The sequence below is a fragment of the Brienomyrus brachyistius genome, chromosome 25, assembly GCF_023856365.1.
Source record: "Brienomyrus brachyistius isolate T26 chromosome 25, BBRACH_0.4, whole genome shotgun sequence".
Classification (NCBI taxonomy): Eukaryota; Metazoa; Chordata; class Actinopteri; order Osteoglossiformes; family Mormyridae; genus Brienomyrus; species Brienomyrus brachyistius.
In genome coordinates this window covers 212,579-232,328 of record NC_064557.1, presented here as the reverse complement: position 1 = coordinate 232,328, position 19,750 = coordinate 212,579, and the positions used below count along the sequence as shown (strand labels likewise).

At 45.6% G+C, this 19,750-nt stretch overlaps 1 protein-coding gene and 1 long non-coding RNA gene across 2 annotated transcripts; one reads left to right on the top strand and one right to left on the bottom strand.

Annotated features, from left to right (window-relative positions):
* Positions 1–274: 274 nt before the first annotated feature.
* Positions 275–12,832, top strand: naf1 (nuclear assembly factor 1 homolog (S. cerevisiae)). The gene is made up of 9 exons (XM_048996457.1): positions 275–391; positions 980–1,555; positions 3,162–3,306; positions 5,689–5,782; positions 7,164–7,246; positions 8,480–8,640; positions 9,884–9,935; positions 10,372–10,474; positions 12,114–12,832. Exons 2-9 carry the CDS (start codon positions 1,011–1,013, stop codon positions 12,509–12,511), a joined length of 1,581 nt encoding a protein of 526 aa, XP_048852414.1. The 5' UTR covers positions 275–391; positions 980–1,010; the 3' UTR covers positions 12,512–12,832.
* Positions 12,833–16,594: 3,762 nt separating this feature from the next.
* On the bottom strand, positions 16,595–17,470 carry LOC125720765 (uncharacterized). The gene is made up of 2 exons (XR_007385568.1): positions 17,173–17,470; positions 16,595–17,102 (listed from the first exon to the last, which is right to left on the bottom strand). It is a non-coding gene; the product is annotated as an uncharacterized LOC125720765 (long non-coding RNA).
* Between the last annotated feature and the right edge of the window lie 2,280 nt (positions 17,471–19,750).

Below are 19,750 nucleotides of genomic sequence, written 5' to 3'. Positions count from 1 at the left end.
AAAAAATTAGTTCCTTCTGTGTGCTGATTGGTCAGTGTCCTATAATCATGCATGTGCCACTAGTCTTAATGTGAAATAGTTGGATGAGTCTGTCAATCAAGGAAACAAACCAGTAAAAGCACAAGACGAACTCAACTATTTAGTCAAACACGGGAGCCTTTCAGTTTTAAAGTAGTCTGTAAAACTCATAGCAGCTCATAATGTCCTCCCTGATATAGATTTTGTAACCTAACTTTACATATAAGAAATATCGTGCTCCCAGTAAAAAAGTAACCTAGCGATCAGACTCGCACCAGCACGTCATTGTGACGTAAAAAGAAGTGGCCGGAAGGGACTCGAGTAGATAACGACAGCAACGTGCTCTGAAGTACTAACGGTACGAGTGTGCCAGGTGAGAACCGTACATACCCTATAAAATGTGAAATGGCTTTGCAAATGTTACTTGATACGGCAAATTCTGCTTTGGTTTGGCTGCTGCCTTTGCTTTCCTTGGTTAATGTCCCCTTTTGTTTACATTCAGTGTTAATTACGTATGTAGTTAGTGGCGTGGCAGCTGGTTTGAGTATTGATGAAAAGGATAACGAATTAATCAATTTGGATGTGAGCTTGACAGTTAACTTGCAATAATAATAGAATGAGATATTTACGAAATGCTTACGTAATTACCAGAGAAGTGTTACCAGGAAAAGTTCAAGTTACTCTAGTAATTGGTATATATATATGTATAGTATTAAAATCATGACGACGCTTCCGATTATACATAAACATATTTCTTCCAGGGTGTTAATATGTAGGTAAATAATTGTAATAAAACTGGTTATTACAAAAACACGAGTTGTATTGTAACAACCGTTTATAACCTTAATTTTATAATTCAGCCTAATTTAAATGGTGGTGGTTATGAAATCAGTATCTCGAAAGTTAATGTGCAGATCTGGGTTGTAATTATAATTTAATGCACCGTTGTTTCTATTTTTAGAGACCTATGCTGATGATCAGATATTTAAAAGATGGAAGAGCAGCCTGACGTGGGTATTGAGTGTCCAGCTGAACAGCCAGTGGGAGATGCTGCAGGAGATGTAGAGGAAAACATTGCTGCAGTGACAGCGAACCCATCGTCGGCGCTGTCTGAGCCTGCGTGCATAAATGACTCATCTTGTAATCCGCTGGACGCTGTTACAGCTGGAAGCGATGAGACAAAGATGGACTCTGAGGGTCAGTCGTCCATTACAGTCGACGCGTCAGCGGAGCGTCATTTAAGCGAGATGACTGGAGACCCAGAGTCGATGACTGATGGTCCCGGTGGCATCGTGGAGAGCGAGCGATCAGGCTCAGGGTACGGGGTCCAGCATGAAGACATGGACGTCAGTGTCTCATGCAAAATGGAGACGCTCAATTTTACCAGCTCCCCGGGGCCTACAGAAGTGAATGGGGACTGTGTGCGATTGCCACTTACTAGTGGAGCCTTATTGTTATCAAGGGACCCTGGGGCAAAGCAGAGTGCCTCTGGGGACAGCGATGAAAGTTCCACATCTGAGGATTCCTCATCAGACAGGTATTAAGGCAGAATGTTGGCATACTGAGACAATCACCTAGGGCAGTGCTTCTCAGACCGGGCTTTGGGGGGACCCAGACGGTCCACATCTTCTACGCTTCTTGCTATATTTGCCTACATTAGGTAGTGGGGGGCTGGAACCTATCTCAGATAGGAATAGGTCGAATCCCAGTCCGTCATAGGCCACACAAATGTACTAGGGTAGGGCTTTTCAGATCTGGATCTCCAATCCAAATCCAGGCCTTGTTTTCAGTTCTCTCGGGTAGTTAGTTTAATAATTACTGATTCTGATTGGTCAGAGGCTTCATGCCAAGTTCACAGGTAAAAGAAGGCTGGAAAATCAGCAGGACTCAGATCTGGAAGACCATGATTTAAATATTTAGAGACTATTCCTAGAAGGAAACCCGCTCAACAGGGGTTGAAGATGCAAGCTTCAGTAGCAGCAGGGGGTAGTTTGAACATCTCCAGGGATGCCCACTGAGAAACCCTGCATTGTGTGGTTTCTAATTCTGCTTGTTTAAATATACTGTTAGATCAGTGTTTCCCAATTCAGTACTTGGGGACCCAACAACGGTCCATGTTTTTGCTCCCTCCCAACTCCTTGTAGGAGCCAAGATGTGGACTGCTTAGCAGGGAGCTTGGAGGGAGCAAAAACATGGACCGACTGTGGGTCCCCAAGGGCCGGATTGGGAGACGCTGCCATAGATGAATCCGCTTGTTATAATCCTTGCATTTATCCAAAGCGGCCCGATGTTTATTTAAAGCAGTAAATTTTATTGGAGGTAAAGTTTCCTAGTATGACAACACATACCGAACAGCTGTGTATTAGCCAAATTACCCATGTTGCCTCTTGGAGCTTTACATTAAAACCAAAACCACTTTGATTGATCTTCTAACAGCACCTCCGGGCCTTCAGTAAGGCCTATGATCTAATGACCTAAAGAGAGTCCTCAGGCATTATGGTTTGGTATCAAAGTGGGACAATGTATAGCTGTGCCAGTTAGGCTGCAGTGCCAGTTAGGCTGCAGTGCCAGTTAGGCTGCAGTGCCAGTTAGGCTGCAGTGCCAGTTAGGCTGCAGTGCCAGTGATCAGAAGGTCGCTGGTTCAAATCCCAGGGCAAGGAGAGTGATTTCTCACTTGAGCCCTTAAGTGAGGGTCGTAACCCTCAATTACACCACTTTGCTAAATAAATGTAAATGACAGGTAGTGTCACCTATTACGTAATCGATACTTTATCGATGCCTATAGCGAAATTCTTTTTACGCCTCCCCCTGCTTGGTAAGAGCAAGCTGGTCGTGAAGGGCAGCCACCCACAGCAGCACCCAGGAAGTTGAGGGTTAAAGGCAGAGGCTGGGCTCAAACCAGCGACCTTCCGATCACGGGCGTGGAGGATTAGCCAGCTGAGCCACACGCTGCTGCTGCCCCTTATGTCGTAAAGCTCATGGATTGTTCTAGAAATGGGTAAGAATACATCTGAGCTTTGTTATGCCTCCTGCAGGTTGCCATGACGAACGCTATGGATCCTCCTCCACTCAAGTTGTGATCAGAAAGAAATGTGGTGAAATTGGTCTGATCTTTTATGTTTTTCTTCCACACTTTCCTGTAGTGATTCAGATTCTTCGTCATCCTCATCTTCCTCTTCCTCATCCCTTGGAATTCTTGAACAGCCAGAGGACGACGACGACTTTGTTGGTGTCAATAATGGAAAGAGACCTCTACCCATTAAGACTCAAGACGAAATCCTTATTGAGGTCAGTGATATCGAAGTGAATGTCCTCGAATTTATATTTATCCTTGTAAAAGCATCTGCTTGTAGTCTAACAAGAGGTCAATAGGCAACCACCCAGTTGAGTTCTCTGTGACTCTTTATTCTTAACTGGTTGTTTGAAACAAAATCTTGTTCTAAACTTTTACTTTTTGGACCCGAACTACCCACCTCTGTATCTCACTAATAGAGCTTGGCTGTGCTTTTTGAACAAATTACTGTAGAGGAGCACGTTTGTTTGTGGTGCTTGTTCACCCATGGCCACTTTTATTTGGAATATATTTGTTTTGGGGGGCTGGTGTGTGGTTCAGTGGGCTAGGAGGCTGTGGTGCTGATCAGAAGGTTGCTGGTTCGGATCCCATAGTCAGCAGAGCGAGGTCACCACTGGGCTCCTGCTTTTTGAATCTGCTAAATAAATTGTGTCGTTTTTGGAATAATAGTTGTAATTAATTAGTCGTAAATTATCAGCACACACAACTGAGAGGGAAATGAAAATTTTTCCATTGTATAGTCCTAAATATTACCTGGTTTACATAAACCTCAAGTAATCAGGCTTTTTCCATGGTCTCATGAGTACAGAGGAGCCATATGGTGGTTGTGAGTAAGGGAATAATCGCTTGCTATTTATGAGAGCAACGGCAGTTGGCTGTCACGTCTGAGCTGCAGTTAACATTTTTGTTCACATGATGGCTGTTGTTGGCGCCTGTGTGATGCGATGGGCTGTTACATTCTTTTTTTTTGTTGCCATCTGTCATTGACACACCAGAAAAATCTTAGGGCAAAATCCCTAAATTAATAACTCCATTGGTATTGCGTTTTGAAGGTGATGATCTCTGCAAGAACTATAGTTATGCATTATTAAGGTTAGGGTGAATCTCGACGCCGTGGGGGGGGGGGGGGGGGTCTCTGAGCTTCTGCAAGCGTGTGTTCGTCTTGTCATCTGTTTCCCTGACCTTCTGTGCAGTTCTGCTTTTTGCAGGCAATATGTACAGATGATGTATGTGACCGAAAGGCTTATGATGCAGCCTGTATTTCATATGTATTGTGTGCAAATGTGGCCTGTAAATAATTGTAACTGATTCATCTGTGACTGACTAGGTTTTGTATTTTTTTTGCTTGATCTGAGTATTGGTGTGTGGGTGGACATAGCTGAGGGTATATTTTGAGTTGGGTAACATTGCACAATTAAGCTGTAAACCGTAAATGAAGTTTCACTTGCACCAGTATGTTCTTTAGATTTTGGACCCCATCTTGCTCTTTGAGACATGTGAGAGTGACGCTTGAGGTTAGAATGTAGATACTGTCGACTGTGGGATTCGAACCAGCGACCTTCCTGTTACATGCAAGGGTGGGCATTGTTATATTTTGGGTTGTGTAACGGCGAGCGGCTCAGCGGGCTAAGCCTCTGTGTCTGAGATCAGAAGGTTGCTGGTTTGAGTCCGGCCTTGGCACGTCTGCGGGCCCTTGAGCAAGGCTCCTAACCCCCCCTGGGTGCTGCTGTGGGTGGCTGCTTTTTACGACCAGCTTGTTCTCACCGACAAATAGCAAGCTGTGGGAGGCGTGAAGAGAATTTCCTCATGGGGATCAATGACGTAACTTCTTATTGTCGCATAGTACAACACGTTAAATTCAATGAAGTTTCATTTGCACCATTACATTCTTTAGTTTTCCTATTTCCCCATCTTGTTCTTCTTTGGGACGTGTGTATATGCAGGTGGGAGCGATACTTGAATTAGGGTGATGATAAAAAGGGCAACTTTTTGAACAATGTTGCCCTTTGATACAGAGCAACAAATTTCTGTTTTGAAAAAAATATATCATTTGAAGTGGGCACAACTTTTTTCCACCCAAATAAGCTGTCCTTTGTCTTCACCTGGTTGGCAACTACCCTTTTTCCTGGGCCTCGATCATGGGATTCAAACTAATCACCTCCTTTTTATAGGTGCAGAGGCCATCACCCTCTGAGCCACACATCTTGTGTGACGCATTGATGTCAGTCTACACAAACGTGTGTGTATAAGTAAATCAAATAACGAACTGCTACGTGTGGTTCTTTAAATTGTTCACCATTGTCACTGGTGATCTGTGTCCACCATAGTGAAGCTCAGTGTACGCGATTATTTAGTGTGTACTCTCCAGGTCACATGACCCAGGCGATAGGTGCGCCAAGCGCTGACACGTGCACTGAAACACTCACTCTGCAGAGGTGTAACAGCAGCGTGATGCATATTAAGCAGCTCTATTTACGCCCCATAATTACCCAAAGCTGCTAATAGCCGATGCAATGGAAAAGTCAGTCTGCCTCGGGGCTCGGCGCCCCCTGGAGTGTGGGATGACTCACGGTACTTTTGACCTTCTGATCCTGCAGAACTTGCCAACAGTTCAGGATATCGGGGTTATTCTTCCAGAGGACACTGAGATCCAGCCCATTGGAGTCATTTCCAGCATCGTCGAGCAGTTAGGTATGCAGATCCCTCCATTTGCTGCTATTTGCTTTTTTATATTTTGATATGTTGCTTAGATTAGTCACACAACTGGCAATTGTGAAACTATTCTCTTACAAATGGCTATAAAATAAATTGGGGCTTTTTGCACTCTTTTTTTTTTAATTCAGTTGATATCTACTTTTTATTTGTTCACCATCATATATGTTTAAGGTACAGAAGAACGTTTTTCATTGTACTTGTGGAAATGACAATAAAGCCTTTTCTTTTTCATGTTCAGACTTTTTTTTAAGGTAGCATTCTGACATTAGGCCATGAACCTTGTGTGATGCCTGTTTGCAGTCAGGTTACACTCATGTAGTCACTGTAATGTGGACTTGAGAGCTTCTTAAGTCTGCTGTCCTATTATGTAATAAAGAGGCTCTTTGAGAACACTTAGTGAATATCGTCAGAATATTCTGCAGCGCTTCCACAGTGATGATCAATTCAACTTCCCAGCTTTGTGGTATTTGCAGGGTTCCCACTCATCCTGGAGAACCTGGAAAATAGTTAATCAATTTTCCAGCCATGGGTAACACATGGAAATTGAGAGAAAACGTAAAACGTCCTGGAAAATTTCATACTGTCCTAGAAAAATATCTCACCGGGCTCTGATACCACGAACCTGCTTGGAATATTATTCGTTTGCTGAAATATTTTTTCAGGGCGGTATATTATTTTGCAGGACATTTTGCGTTTTCCATGACTGGTTGACTGTTTTCCAGGTTTTCCAGCACGAGTGGGAACCTTGATTTGGGCTGGACGTCATGTGCTGTGGGTTTCACTTCCTTGGGGGGGATCTATCAGAAACGCCCGTGTTTCTCATCCTTCTCTGAAAATAGCCGCGATGATTTCAGGAGCTCGTCAGGATGACGAGTTGAACCCCTTCGCTGTGAGGCAAGCCGGGCGCGCTGCTGACCTTCTGTTGTCTATAAATTTATATCCTAGTTTTCCACTAGTGCCTTCAAACCCAGCCTAATGGGAGGCTGTCTGCAGTTTTTAAGGATTTACTATCCTTACCTTTCATACCCCGATGGAAAGCTGGCTCCATCCAGCAGGAACAGACACCGTTTAAAGTTTTTTTTTTTTTTTTTACGGTTTTTACGTTTGCTGGTGATCTGATTTTGTGTTCCCTTCACGTTTAGTTGCTTTGCTGACATTTCTGACCCGTTGCTGTTGTCCTTGTTTATGGAGCTGTGAATCTCACCGGCAAACTCCCCGTCAAGTGGCTGCTGGAATGAGGCCCCCTGCTGTAATCTGGACCGATAACCTTTAACTCTGCTATCTTGCTGTCTGCAGTGCCGAGCCCGTTTCGCCATTCGGCGTCTGATTGCCGCTTGTGGTGCTCTTGTTCTCGCAGTGATAATTGAATCCCTGAAGGACACCCCGCCTCTTAATGATGACAGCGTCATTTTTGACAAAGTGAGACGCTCCGTCGGAAAGGTACGTCCTGGACGCCCCCCCCTTCCCCCGGTGATGTTTGTGATGAAGCACGGCTCTCCGACACGGAGGTCGAGTCAGAGGAAGCGGTTGATTTAAAACGCCTTTTCGATCTGCCACGGGAGAATGTCGCACGTTGTAGTAACACATGAAACCTTGTTTCCAGGTGGATTTACTTAAAGTTGAACTCTTTAAAAATAACCGAAATAACACTATTGGTCACTTCCCCTTGATATATTTCTCTTTTATAGACCAAACCCTCTCCTAGACTAGATTTTAGCAGCTGGACTTAAGCTGGTAATGCTTGGATAGATGTGGACCGTGATGTGACCTTTTACTGATTAAAAAAAATTTTTTTTTGGTCATGTCTGTGTAACTCACATCTCCAGAATGTCACTGCTAACTGTCAGATGTCCTTAACCAGACGTCTCAAATTGATCCGGCATGTGAGAAGGTTTTATACAGCCCGCAAATCGATCTTTCATTTTCCACAGAAGATGCAAGCCTCCTCCCTTTTCTCTCTTGCCTAAAAAAGAGCTCTAGTGGCCCAGTTGAGCTAAAGATCTCCTAGACAGTGCCCCCCTCCCCCCCAGGTTATTTTGAGTTTGAGACCCCCATTGTTAACCCCTGTGTGTCTCCAGCTCTCCTTAACAATCCACATCTGGACTGGAGCACAAGGCAGATAATTTAGCTTGACAATGACAGACAATGTAGCCTGTAGTCTGAAGTCAGGACAGCGTTATTTCATGCTCGTCATTCTGAAAATCCCGTTTGGCCTTCGGCACCTGGAGATGAGATGCTTGTCTCTTCGTTAGTTGTGTTGGCCCATCTATTCTGCCATAAATTTGTAACCTGTGTGAACGGCTTTGTCTGTCAGAATGGGTGTTTTACGGTAAGTGTTATATTGCTGTGGTAGTTCAAATATTGGGGGGGGGGGGGGGGGGAACCTTTGTACATTAGTGTTTTGTATTTTCTTCTGCTGTGTTGACATTAATAAAGGTAAGATCAGTCCTGTTTTATGTTTTTCTGGAGGCCTTACATGACAAAATAATGTCAAGAGTGAGTCACATCCTTTCTGATATTAAACTGCCTCAGCCTTATAAAGAATGATGTGAATCTTGTCAACATTCCCCTTGAGGTGAGAAGAATAATTTTGATTCGATTAGTCATTTAAGGGGGACTGCGTCAGATATTTGGTCCCAACCTATTAATATGGCTGCGATTTTCTGTTTTCAGGTGTTTGAAATTTTCGGGCCCGTCTCCCGGCCCTACTACCTTCTCCGGTTCAATTCCGCCGATCACATTTCGGAGAAAGATCTGAACTTAAACGACACGATGTACTTTGCTCCCTCTCTGAAGGATTTCACCGATTACATTTTCACGGAACAGCTCAAGGTGTAAGTATGCTCATGCTGTAGATTTATCGTACTTCTGCTTCGTGGCTTTGACGCAACCCAAGACGTTGTCGTTCATATTTATGGCCCCTGTCGTTTGGGCGACCCTCTGCAAGATGGACGCCTAACCTTTTCTACGCCCCATTTATTCACCTGGCTTGATGCGTTTGACAGGCAGATAAATCGAACCAACGACTGGCTTGTTAGAAGGTTGCTAAATGGCGGGAATGGGGGAGTAGAAGGCGAGGAGTTATGGGTGCTGGGCCGTGTCCTCTCCCGCTACGCCCGACAGGAACGGAATGGAAAGAATTAAACCATGACGTTGTGTTTGTATGCCACTCGCTTCCTGCAAATAAAGAGATACCTCAGTACGGCGGTAGCCGTGGAATTTTCACGCCCTGCCGGATCCGCACGCCATCGTAACGGGATTATTTCGTTTGTTTTTGGATAGATTAGGATGCGCTCGCCACAGCTGACAGCGGTATTCCTGAATTGACACAGCCTTTTATACATCTCTGAAATTTTAATCTCCAGCTACTGTAACTGGTCTGCCTTTTCATGCACAGGATAAAATCCCCCCAGTTCATGCTCTCACGGGTTAGCGTCCTGGAAAATGAGAGGTGAACCTGGCGAGCCCGCGTCATGCATTACCTCGTCCGGCCACTGACCCTGGGTCAGTTCTGTAATAGAGATCGGCGCGCATCAGTCGGCTGCTTGTCATTCTGCATTAATATGCATTTATGTAAGCACCGTTGCAGCGAATTCCCCTAATCGCTTTCAGATTTATTCAGCAGGCTGATGATAGAAATGTTTTCCTTGTTCTAGAACGGCTGTCATTCTGTGTTTTTCCTGTGTAGCCGGAACGGACTTCCACATTGGAAGTTTTGGGCATAGATACGTAATGTCTGGATAGAATAGAAGTGCACTGGGCAGTTAAACATAAAATGGTAGTTTGAAAGAGTGTTCATTGTTTCTGCAGATCAAGACTGCACAAACATTCTCCATATTCTGGGGCAAAATGACATAAATAAATGGTACATTTTTGTTCCGTCATTCACTTCGGTACTCTTATGAGGAAAATCTTCCCAGATTTAAACCTAAAGGATAATTCGACTGTATAAACATGGCCTTTAGTCTGAAATAAATTTATCAAAGTGAAGGAGCAAAGAAACGTTTATAGGAATATCATTACTGCCCCTTTCAGATATTCATACTTTCATTGCTAACACAGATTCTCTCTCTGAAGCTTTAAAGGTTCTGATGCATCCTGGAAGAACGACCAGGAACCTCCACCTGAGGTAGATACCAAGAGTCCTTCCCCAGGGAAGGGTGCCATATTTTCTCAGTGCGAGAAGTGGTGTGCGTATTGCACGTCTATCTGTCTGTCGCAAACCCAAGAAAATTGAGTAAAAATTCATAATATCATTTTAAATCTGTTTCGATAAGTGTCATGAATTTTTCTTAGGTATGAGAAGTACAGTAGTTTTATAAATCGAGTTTTACATAGAAGCCCCCTCTCAAAGACAAAGACCGTCAGTGTCTTGGAGGAAGGCCGTCTGTTAGCCACCAGAAGTGGACATCGAATTGTTGGCACCTAGCAATAATGACAAAAATAACAATTATGAATAGTAGTAGTAGTTGTTGTTGTTTTGTTTGTGTGTTTGTTTTGTTTGGCGTTTCGTTTCTTTCGTAATAATTAATTGTCGATTATGTTTTAAAAAATGCTGGCATCAGGCTTTGGATTTCAGCGACGATGAGGAGGAGAAGATGGCTAAACAGAAGAAGAAGAAGAAGAACATTCAGCAGAAGCCCCCCACGTCGGACCCATGCGACGCCGGTGAGTGGGCGCACACTCCATTTTGTTTTGTGGCCCCGTTGGGGCTCCGCCCACACTTCAGCGAGGCGCGCAGTTCCGCATGTGATACCGCTTGGCCTGTTAGAGCCGCGCTTCCCAGATTGGATGCTGCCTTGTAGACTCGTTTAGCAGCAAATGGCTCATTTTCCAGATGTGTTGCGGTCACACTTTCTTCGTCGGATGGCTTTGCGGGTTGTGAATTTACTTGGTTCGCCCTGGGTCTGGATGCCACTAGGTTTAATTTTCTGTTTGTATAAACCCATCAGTTGGCTTTCTGAGTGCCCACTATGTTTCGCCACGCTAACATATTACAGCAATACATCAGAGTGAATGGAGTGGATCTAATTAAATGCACGATGTGTTTGGTACGAACGCTTCCATCCACTTTTGAGAAAGCCGGGGCAGTCAGTTCCTGGAGCAACTGGGGTTACGGGCCTTGCACAAACGCCCAATAGTGGCATCACTCTGCCAGCCCTGAGATTTGAACCTGCGACCTTCCGAGTCTTAACCCATCGAGCAACGCACCCAAGCACAAAAAAACATTCATCGCTATATTTTGGCAGCAAGTTTCGTTTTACTGAAGTTTGCATTGTTATGGTCAAACAATTAATGTAGCGTCTGGTAGTATATTTGTATTTACATGTGAATTACATTCATCACTACTTTGTATTAACCTAAGAAGCATAGTGGCAGAAAAGGGGCAAAGCATGAAGTGTCACCCCAAATTTCCGCTCATCCTTTTGAGTCGAATTAAGCAGAAAATGCGGCAACATGGTTCAGCTGTGACCTCCGGAGCACGACATTTTCTTCTAACCTTTACGAATCGATGCTCTGAGACTGATGCACCAGTGCTTAAAAGTAAACCTGTGCTTTCCGTACAAGCAGAGTGGCTTCTTGACCCTTAGCCAGCGGTCGCATGATGAACAAGACAACCAAAAAGCAGTCTTGGTTTGTTAACTCTGTGCCGCCGCACTCGTGCCGGGGCTTAACGGCCCCCGCCAGCCGAGGAGCACATCTGTTCCTCATGGCCAGCCCACGTGCGAGACACCTCGCTCGGAAGCAGCGAGTTTCGCGAGCGGAGTGAAAGCGTGACTCTGGGCTAGCGGGAATTAGCCATTCAGTGCGTTAAAACACCTTTTAAGTCTTGAGACAGGTTTAGGGTCTGGAAACGGCCGTGTTGACGAATGATGTGTTTGTTCGGAATGCGCTTTGAGGAGCCGTAAGGTTTCGGATTCTGCACAGACCCTGGGTTTTAGTATCACGGTCAGTATCACTGTGTTTTTGGTGGGTCGGGTGGAGCTGGATTTAGTGTGGGGGGGCATTTCAAAAGCCTTTTTGACGAAGAAGGAAAAACTGCTCCTGGGAGGAAAGGATGCATAAACGGGAAGCATGAATACCAGTTGGAATTTTGGTGCAGAAGGGTTCCTACTTTATAAATAACTTATTAAAACAAACTGCCTATCAATTCATGTGATTTTATTAATAATAGTGTTGTGTGTCTTAGTGAAAGTTAAATGCTTTAAACTAATTAGCACATTTAGGATATTTTTGCTGAAATGTATCTCAGGTTAATGTTTTATTTGTAGCCAGCTAGCTATGTTTTCTCTTGCCCCCTCCCCAGATGAGAGCCTGGGTCAAGCCTTGCAACACAGACAGCCCAGACCTGCTGGGGGGGGGTACCGCGGCAGGGGTGTGAACCCGCATCCGGAGGGGGGGTTCCCCAGCTGGCGCTTGCCCCAGCGAGGCGCGGCGGCCCGCCCCTGCTTCTACCCTCCCGACGGCAGAATGATGGGCCCCCCCCCGGACTCCCACAAGCTGGCTGCCATGGGCTTCCCCTGCCTGTTCCCGCCCCCTTTCCAGCCCCCGCCTCCATACTTCCTGCCCTTCCCACCTCCGCCCCCTCCACACATGCCCATGCCGTGGCCTGGCCAAGAGATGGGGCCGCCTCCTCCGCTGCATGGCCTGCCGTTCCAGCACTTTCCACCACCCCCACCTCCGCCTCCGCCGCCCTCCTCATAATTGCCATAATCGTTCACCCTGGGCTCTATTGAAACTCTAGAAAGGTAGTAAAACGCTGTATTTTTCTATTGTAGATGGCTTCCTTTTTGTACTGACGTTTGTTTAATTTGTAGCTAAAATATATAAAATTGTATCCGTGGCTGGGAGCTAATGGTGTAATTAGACATTTCTGGTCCACACATTTCCGTACCAGATTATTGTTAATTAAAACATGATAATAATAATCAAGAAAATGTTATTAAATATAAGGTGAGATAAAAAGACTAATTGTGTTTAATGCAGCATATTGTGTAAAATATATTTCTGTATGGAAAGTAAAAACGGCTCCTGGTCTCTGTGCATGAACAGGTTTGGTCGCACCTTCGTTTCTCGCGGCCTTGGAAGACGGTCGGATCCTTTCTGCCTCTTCTGTTGAGCAGTAGTGACACTTAGGTGCACTTCTCGCTGTTTTTCAGCCGTGCGACATTCTGCATCAGGAATTCCAGGCCATGATTCTCTATAAATAGAGACTCTCCTCGCTGTCTCTTAGCAACCGTATCCTGAAGATGTGGAGATGATGGTATGCTGATGGCCGCCCCAGCCACGACTCGGAAACAAGGTGTTTATTTTCATGCTAATCCGGGCTTTCTTTTCAGTTTAATATAATTCTTTTGAAGTGTCCTTTTATGTTTTTTGCTGTTGTCTGTTCTTGAATAAGCAGTGGATCATTAGTATTTTTTTTTATCAAATTATGACCTCAGGTGCTTATTGAATAGGTGTGTGAGCGGTTTGCCCTGGAGTGAAGCCTCCATGTTGTGGGGCCCGCTGCCTCATGCGCTCTGCTGCCTCCGATGGACTCCAGACTCATTACGACTGAATAATTTATTTATAAAAGCAGGATGGGTGTATGAACAAAACCTGTCATTGCTCTGCAAATAACTCAGCCGCTGCTAACCCCTGGCACTGATTATGGACCAAATTAAAAGTAGCATAATTATTGCAGCTACTTCTTTTCAGGTGGGTTTTATGTATAATGGTGTTATTTCCATTCATTTGCATTGTAAAGCAGCATAGAGTAACCTGGTTGTCAAGTGGCCCCAACAAAGAAGCATAATGAGGCATAATTTAGCATATGTACGAAATGGCGTTTCCGTTTATATGGGGTGTGATTGTTTTAACTAAAATTCTTCCCTAGCTTCTGAAGGCAGTTATACCGTTCGAAGAGATCATAGTAATCTTTACGACCATTAAAAACACGCAACGTTTTGTCAAATTCATCCATCCATTTTCCAAACCGCTTATCCTACTGGGTCGTGGGGGGTCCGGAGCCTATCCCGGAAGCAATGGGCACGAGGCAGGGAATAACCCAGGATGGGGGACCAGCCCATCGCAGGGCACACTCACACACCATTCACGTACACATGCACACCTACGGGCAATTTAGCAACTCCAATTAGCCTTAGAATGTTTTTGGACTGTGGGAGGACACCGGAGTACCCGGAGGAAACCCCACGATGACATGGGGAGAACATGCAAGCTCCACACACGTGACCCTGGCGGAGACCCGTTTTGTCAACTTGTACTCCTCAATATGTGTTCGCCGATAATTCTGACATGCCTGGTTTAACTGCCCAGTTACACCAGATTTTTAACAAATCAGCCGATACCCCAACCTCCTTTCTTATGCCGTCATTTTTAATTCCTAAATATGAACGATGTGAAACAGCTTATGCCGAATGCTTTCGGTGTGCATCCATGTTTTTTGCCCAGCTAGTAATTGCTTTAAATCTTACCCACCTAAAGCTTTGAAATTTGCTGACGATTGATTATGCTGTAGATAAGTGACTATATATTCCCTCTATTTTATGAGAAACGGGTAGTAAAGCCTGAATTATTAGAATGCAAAATGGACTTGCGCGGTGAATTAATTAGTATTGCTTTTATTTAATCAGTTATGCTTTTATTTCAGGATGCAACTAAGTAAAGTATCTTGCTCTAGGCCAGTGGTTCTCAACAGTTTTGTACCGTGACCCAGTTTTTACCATTCCAGTTCAGTCGCGACCCTATATCAAGTACAGGTCTAAATTAAGGCTGTGGTCAAGCACGCAGTGCACTCTGCGATTCACGCCAATCGATGCCTATCGCACAGATCTGATTGGATCTGCCAGTGAATTTTTAATTAACTATCTTTGGTTGGGCTTCTTGGATTGTTCGAGTGTTCGCTAGTTTTGCGCAAAGCATTCGCAGACCCGAGACCCGTTTATACTGGTTAATCATAGCATTTGGGGGATGGGAAATCTGATCGTGGATCAGCATAGGAGCTTGCATTTCCAACTTTGCCTCACGACCCTTTCACCACAATTTGCCTCGAACCAAATTTGGGTCGCGACCCATGGGTAGAGAATCGCTGCTCTAGGGATAATATTATAGATGTTTGAATGTAACTCGGATGCCATCAGCTGCGACTGTCCTTGTTTCACTCTAATTAATGAATTTGTCCGGATGGCCGTTATGGCTATAATATGTCAGTCACGGTGTCCCCATAGTAACCCTCTTCGTCTCTTGCTTGACCCGATATTGTGTTATTTTTCTTGATATTTTCCCAAAAACTTTGACCACCAAACATTTAAGCAGAGGGCTCTATTTCATTTGTAGATATTTATTTTCCATTTATTTATCTAAGTCCTCAAAGGGGGTTCAACTTCTATCACGGATAAATACTGCAGTGAGTTCAGCCTCTCTACACGTCTCTCTCATTAACACCATTAGCCACCGATTACAGAATTCACTTGCAATGTATTTTCTCACTGTCCCCATATTTCACAGTGCTACATTTCCCTACTTCAGCTGGCAGAATTAAGTCTCGGAGCTCGTGTGTTATAGTAATGCATATTTAACGATGTTCAGGAATCGTTTTGATTTCCTTGAACTTTTCGTCTCCATATTTTGTACTTCCTGTCAGCTGTCGGATTTGGAGGGCGAAGGTTTTTAAACGAGGTATTTTCAGAAGTGTTTCATATTTCATTGAGTGGGGGCAGAAACCTTGTGCTTTTCTGGCAGAGCTGGAGTCACGCGAGGTCCCTGGACCCCCCCCCCCCACCCCCACTATACTCCTCCAGCTGAGGGAGTGCGCTTTGGCTTCTTGGTGACTGCTGTGAAGCTTCCTGGGACAGAATTCTTGCATTGCTACTTTTGGTTTTTATAGTCGCTGTCATGTTCGTGGCGACATGGGGTGGGGCATCTTAGGGCTGTTTTAGCCCCCTAAAATGTTTTTTGCTACTGCCCCCCCCCCCCCCCCCCCCAATAAATATATACTGGATTAAATAGTGTGTTCTTTTTAATTTTCATTCTTGTTCGGTTCCTTTCTGTACACCTCTAATAGCACTCGCGCTAATACGCTTCAGCCTTCGCCTTACGGCGAGCATTAAAGAACCCGGACTGTAAAATGCCCCCCCCAAATCGCTCTGTCGCTCTGGGTGTTGGGGTGATAGATGGAGTAATCACTGAACAGAATTCACCCCTTTATCTGAGAGTGCCACCCTCCACCCCTTATAGTGTCTCATAATGACACCCTTATAAGAACATTGTGGTATTGAGAGTCATTTATAATTTTAATGGCTTTTAATAGAAGTGCTTTGTGCTTCAGTGCTGTTTTACGGTATTCATACTTGGAAAAGTCGTACAATGTGCTCAGCGCAATTGTGCACGTGTGAACAGGTCTACAGCACGGACGCTTACAATTCAACACTTCTGTGTCTGAGTATGGAAGCATGACGCTTAAGAAAGATAATTCATGCTTTAGCGCACGCAACATTATTTTCAGATTCGTGTCTGGTGTTTCAAACGAGAATCCTGATTTGCCTTTAGTGTGGTTGAATACGTCAGGTGCCTGCAGGTGATTTTGAACAAAATGAAAATACGTAAATGATAATGAACTTTGCTTGTGTGGCGTTACTGAGGGAGGAAGTAGCGAGGGAATACGGAAATGGACAAGCCGACTACGCCACTCTGGGAATTTCACCCAGAGAATTAGAATACCGGAGTTCAAAACCCACTCCAATATAAAAGGACACAGATTCGTGATCACCATAGGGGAGACGCGAAGACCATAAACACTCCCTTTATTAGGCTGCTGGCTATTCACACTCAAAATAAAAACACAAAGAAACCAAACAGCAAATTACAAAACCAAAATCACAGCACAAATAATACACATCAAATCATGTTTAAAACTCTAATCACACGACAAAAGAGAAAACACAAACCAGGCAGCTGTTATCGGGAGGGGAATGGGAGGCATACAGTCAGACAACACTCTAAGGGGTCCCGCAGTACATGACGCACGTACATCCACCCAAGGGGTGGGCTACAAGAAAGCAACGCGACCACGCAGCGCGGTATCGCCCGACACGGATCCTCACCCACCAGCACCAAGCCTTCCCAACGACACCCCCCCAATGTACATCCAATCAATAAAACCTTAATACTTAAAACCCATTAAAACATGAAACAAAACATAAAACATCCGGCAAAACAGCAGCACTTGTAGTGACTTAGTATCCCGTTGATGGTCTGGCTCACGTCGGTCCGGGACACTCCAAGTCGCGATCCACTACAAATACAAACACAGTATTAGGTATGCCCCTACTACCCAAACGTTGGTAAACGGAGACGAGACATACCTGGCAGATTACACGCGGTAAAAGTTGGAAAGCCTTAAAAGCGGAAGCAACCGCAAGCTGCTAGATTTACTAAGCCCTTGCAACTGTAAGAAAGATACCAAAAGCACATTACAACCACCCATACAGCAAGCAAACGACCCCGTCCACTGATGCCCTACCTGCAGCGTTGGATATAGCCACAACTTCCGGAAAAGGAGATACTAGCGCACGGAGAGTCACGTCACGCTTGCAAATCAGTCACACACACGCAACCACAACCGGGTCCTATATACGCGTGCTGGCTGCAACAATTAAGCAATCAGGTTAATGAAATTACCATGCCCCAACCAGATCGCACCCTCCAGCTCCACCTCATTACAATCTACCCCAGGATTTTGCATCGTCGTCCCGACGATGGACAGCTACAACCAAACCCCGAGTTACTGCCAAGGTCTAAACACAGCCCCTACCGCATGAGACACAGGTCCGGAAGAACTCACAGCCCCTAAGGCCACGCCCCCTACCGACCTAGGAAGATGATAAAGATTAGTATGTCGGCCTGCAGTGGTCCTGGCGGTTCTTCGTATCCCTACCCCACTGGTACTTGGCTGTTCCATCACTTGAGTGGTGACTACAGAGGGTCTTGAAGGGGTACCCGTATGCCAAGAGGCATATTCCTCCCCGCCTACCCCAGAGTGAATTGGCATGGCTGGAGGCAACGCTGCAGCCAACGACTGGGGGCACTGGGAAAGACCTGTACAGGCAGCCCCAGGGGCAGATGACGCTGTATTCCCCTCCACTGCAGGGATCTGAACCCAGAGCTCCTGCTCAAACGAGTCCTCGGAGGTAGCCACCTCTTCAGCTGGAAAAGGCTGAGGATCACCTTCGACTTCACAACCAACACAGGGCTTAAGCATGGTCCGATGAACATGCTTGACCTTCTCTAGAGCATCAACTGGTGCGACAGTATAAACCACACCCCCCAACCTAGGGGTTTTCAATACCTTATGCACCACTGAACTCCAGAGGTCTTGGATTTTATGTCGGCCCCGGACTACAAGATCACGTACATACACTAACTGGTTCTCCTGTAACGGTGCAGCCTTCACCCGGTAATCATGGCGCTCCTTACGCCGCCCTGCGGCCATAGCAAGACGCTCCCTGGCACCCTCAAACGCTAGCTGAAGTCTGGCTTGATGCTCCACTATCCAGTCATTCACTGTACCAGGCACTGGTTCTTGAACCCTGCCAAACAAAAAAATCCACAGGCAGTTTGGGATCTTGTCCAAACATAAGAAAGTATGGTGTCTCACCAGTAGATTGATGCGGTGTAGTATTGTAACTAAATGTCACCTGGGGTAAACATGCTGACCAATCCCTCTTCTGGGACGCAGGAAGTGTCCGCAAAAGATTGTGCAAAGTACGATTGAAACGCTCACACTGACCGTTACCCGCTGGATGATAAGGGGTAGTACGTGACTTACTAACACCATACAAAATGCAGAGTTGATGCATCAACGCACTCTCAAAATTACGGCCCTGGTCGGAATGAATACGACCCGGGACTCCCAATTTGTAAAACCACTCGGTCACCAAAACATGTGCCACTGTTGAGGTGCGTTGGTCCCGTGTTGGTATAGCCAAAGTATACTTACTGAAGACATCAGTCATCACCAACACATTCTCCACCCCATTACGTGCTGGCTCCAAAATGGTGAAATCCAAGGCTACGATTTCATTGGGTCGTGAGGCCAACAAGTGTCCCATGTAGCTGTGGGGAACAGGCTGAGAGTCTTTACTGACCTGACAGCGTTCACACTCCTGGCACCAGCGTGTAATATCAGATGCCATTCCTGGCCAATAACACCGCTGCCGCACTAGCTGACTCGTTCTCTCGATACCTTGATGACCATGATCTTGATGAAGCTGTTTCAGCACCACCACCTGCAAAGACCTGGGCAAGACCAGCTGGAACACCTCTTCACCCCCATCAGGACGGAGAATCCTCCGATACAGTACCCCATCCTTTTCCACCAGACGGTCCCACTGACGTAACAACAACAAGGCTGAAGATGATAGCTGCCCCCGTTCCACGGCAGTAGGACGCTCCCTCCTATTCCAAAAGGTCAGGATGCTACAAATATCAGGGTCAGCTTCTTGCTGAACTCGCAAGTCGACCGAAGAACACTGCGGAAAGACCGAAACAACCGCCTGTGACGCAAAGATGCAATTACTGGGTACCGGGGTCTGCTGCACGACAACTGGGACAGCCGTCCCAGGACGATCTGAGGCAGAACTAGGCGGTAGATGTTGCCGAGACAAAGCATCGGCATTTCTATTACTAGTACCCGACCGATACTTCAGTTCATAATCAAACACCGCAAGTTGAGCCGCCCACCGCTGTTCGGTAGCACCCAGCTTGGCGGTAGAAAGATGGGCGAGGGGGTTATTATCAGTAAACACAATGCACTTAGCGCCCAACAGGTACTCACGAAATTTCTCCGTCATGGCCCACTTCAGCGCAAGAAACTCGAGTTTCATGGAGTTGTAGTTCGACATGTTCCGCTCCGCGGGCCTCAAGCCCCGACTAGCATATGCA

Excerpts from the sequence above, each read along its gene's own strand:
- naf1 (XM_048996457.1), top strand. The coding sequence starts at position 1,011 with ATGGAAGAGCAGCCTGACGTGGGTATTGAGTGTCCAGCTGAACAGCCA. Across the intron at positions 7,247-8,479 it reads TGAGACGCTCCGTCGGAAAG|GTGTTTGAAATTTTCGGGCC; the intron begins GTACGTCCTGGA and ends TTCTGTTTTCAG. Across the intron at positions 10,475-12,113 it reads GTCGGACCCATGCGACGCCG|ATGAGAGCCTGGGTCAAGCC; the intron begins GTGAGTGGGCGC and ends CCCCCTCCCCAG.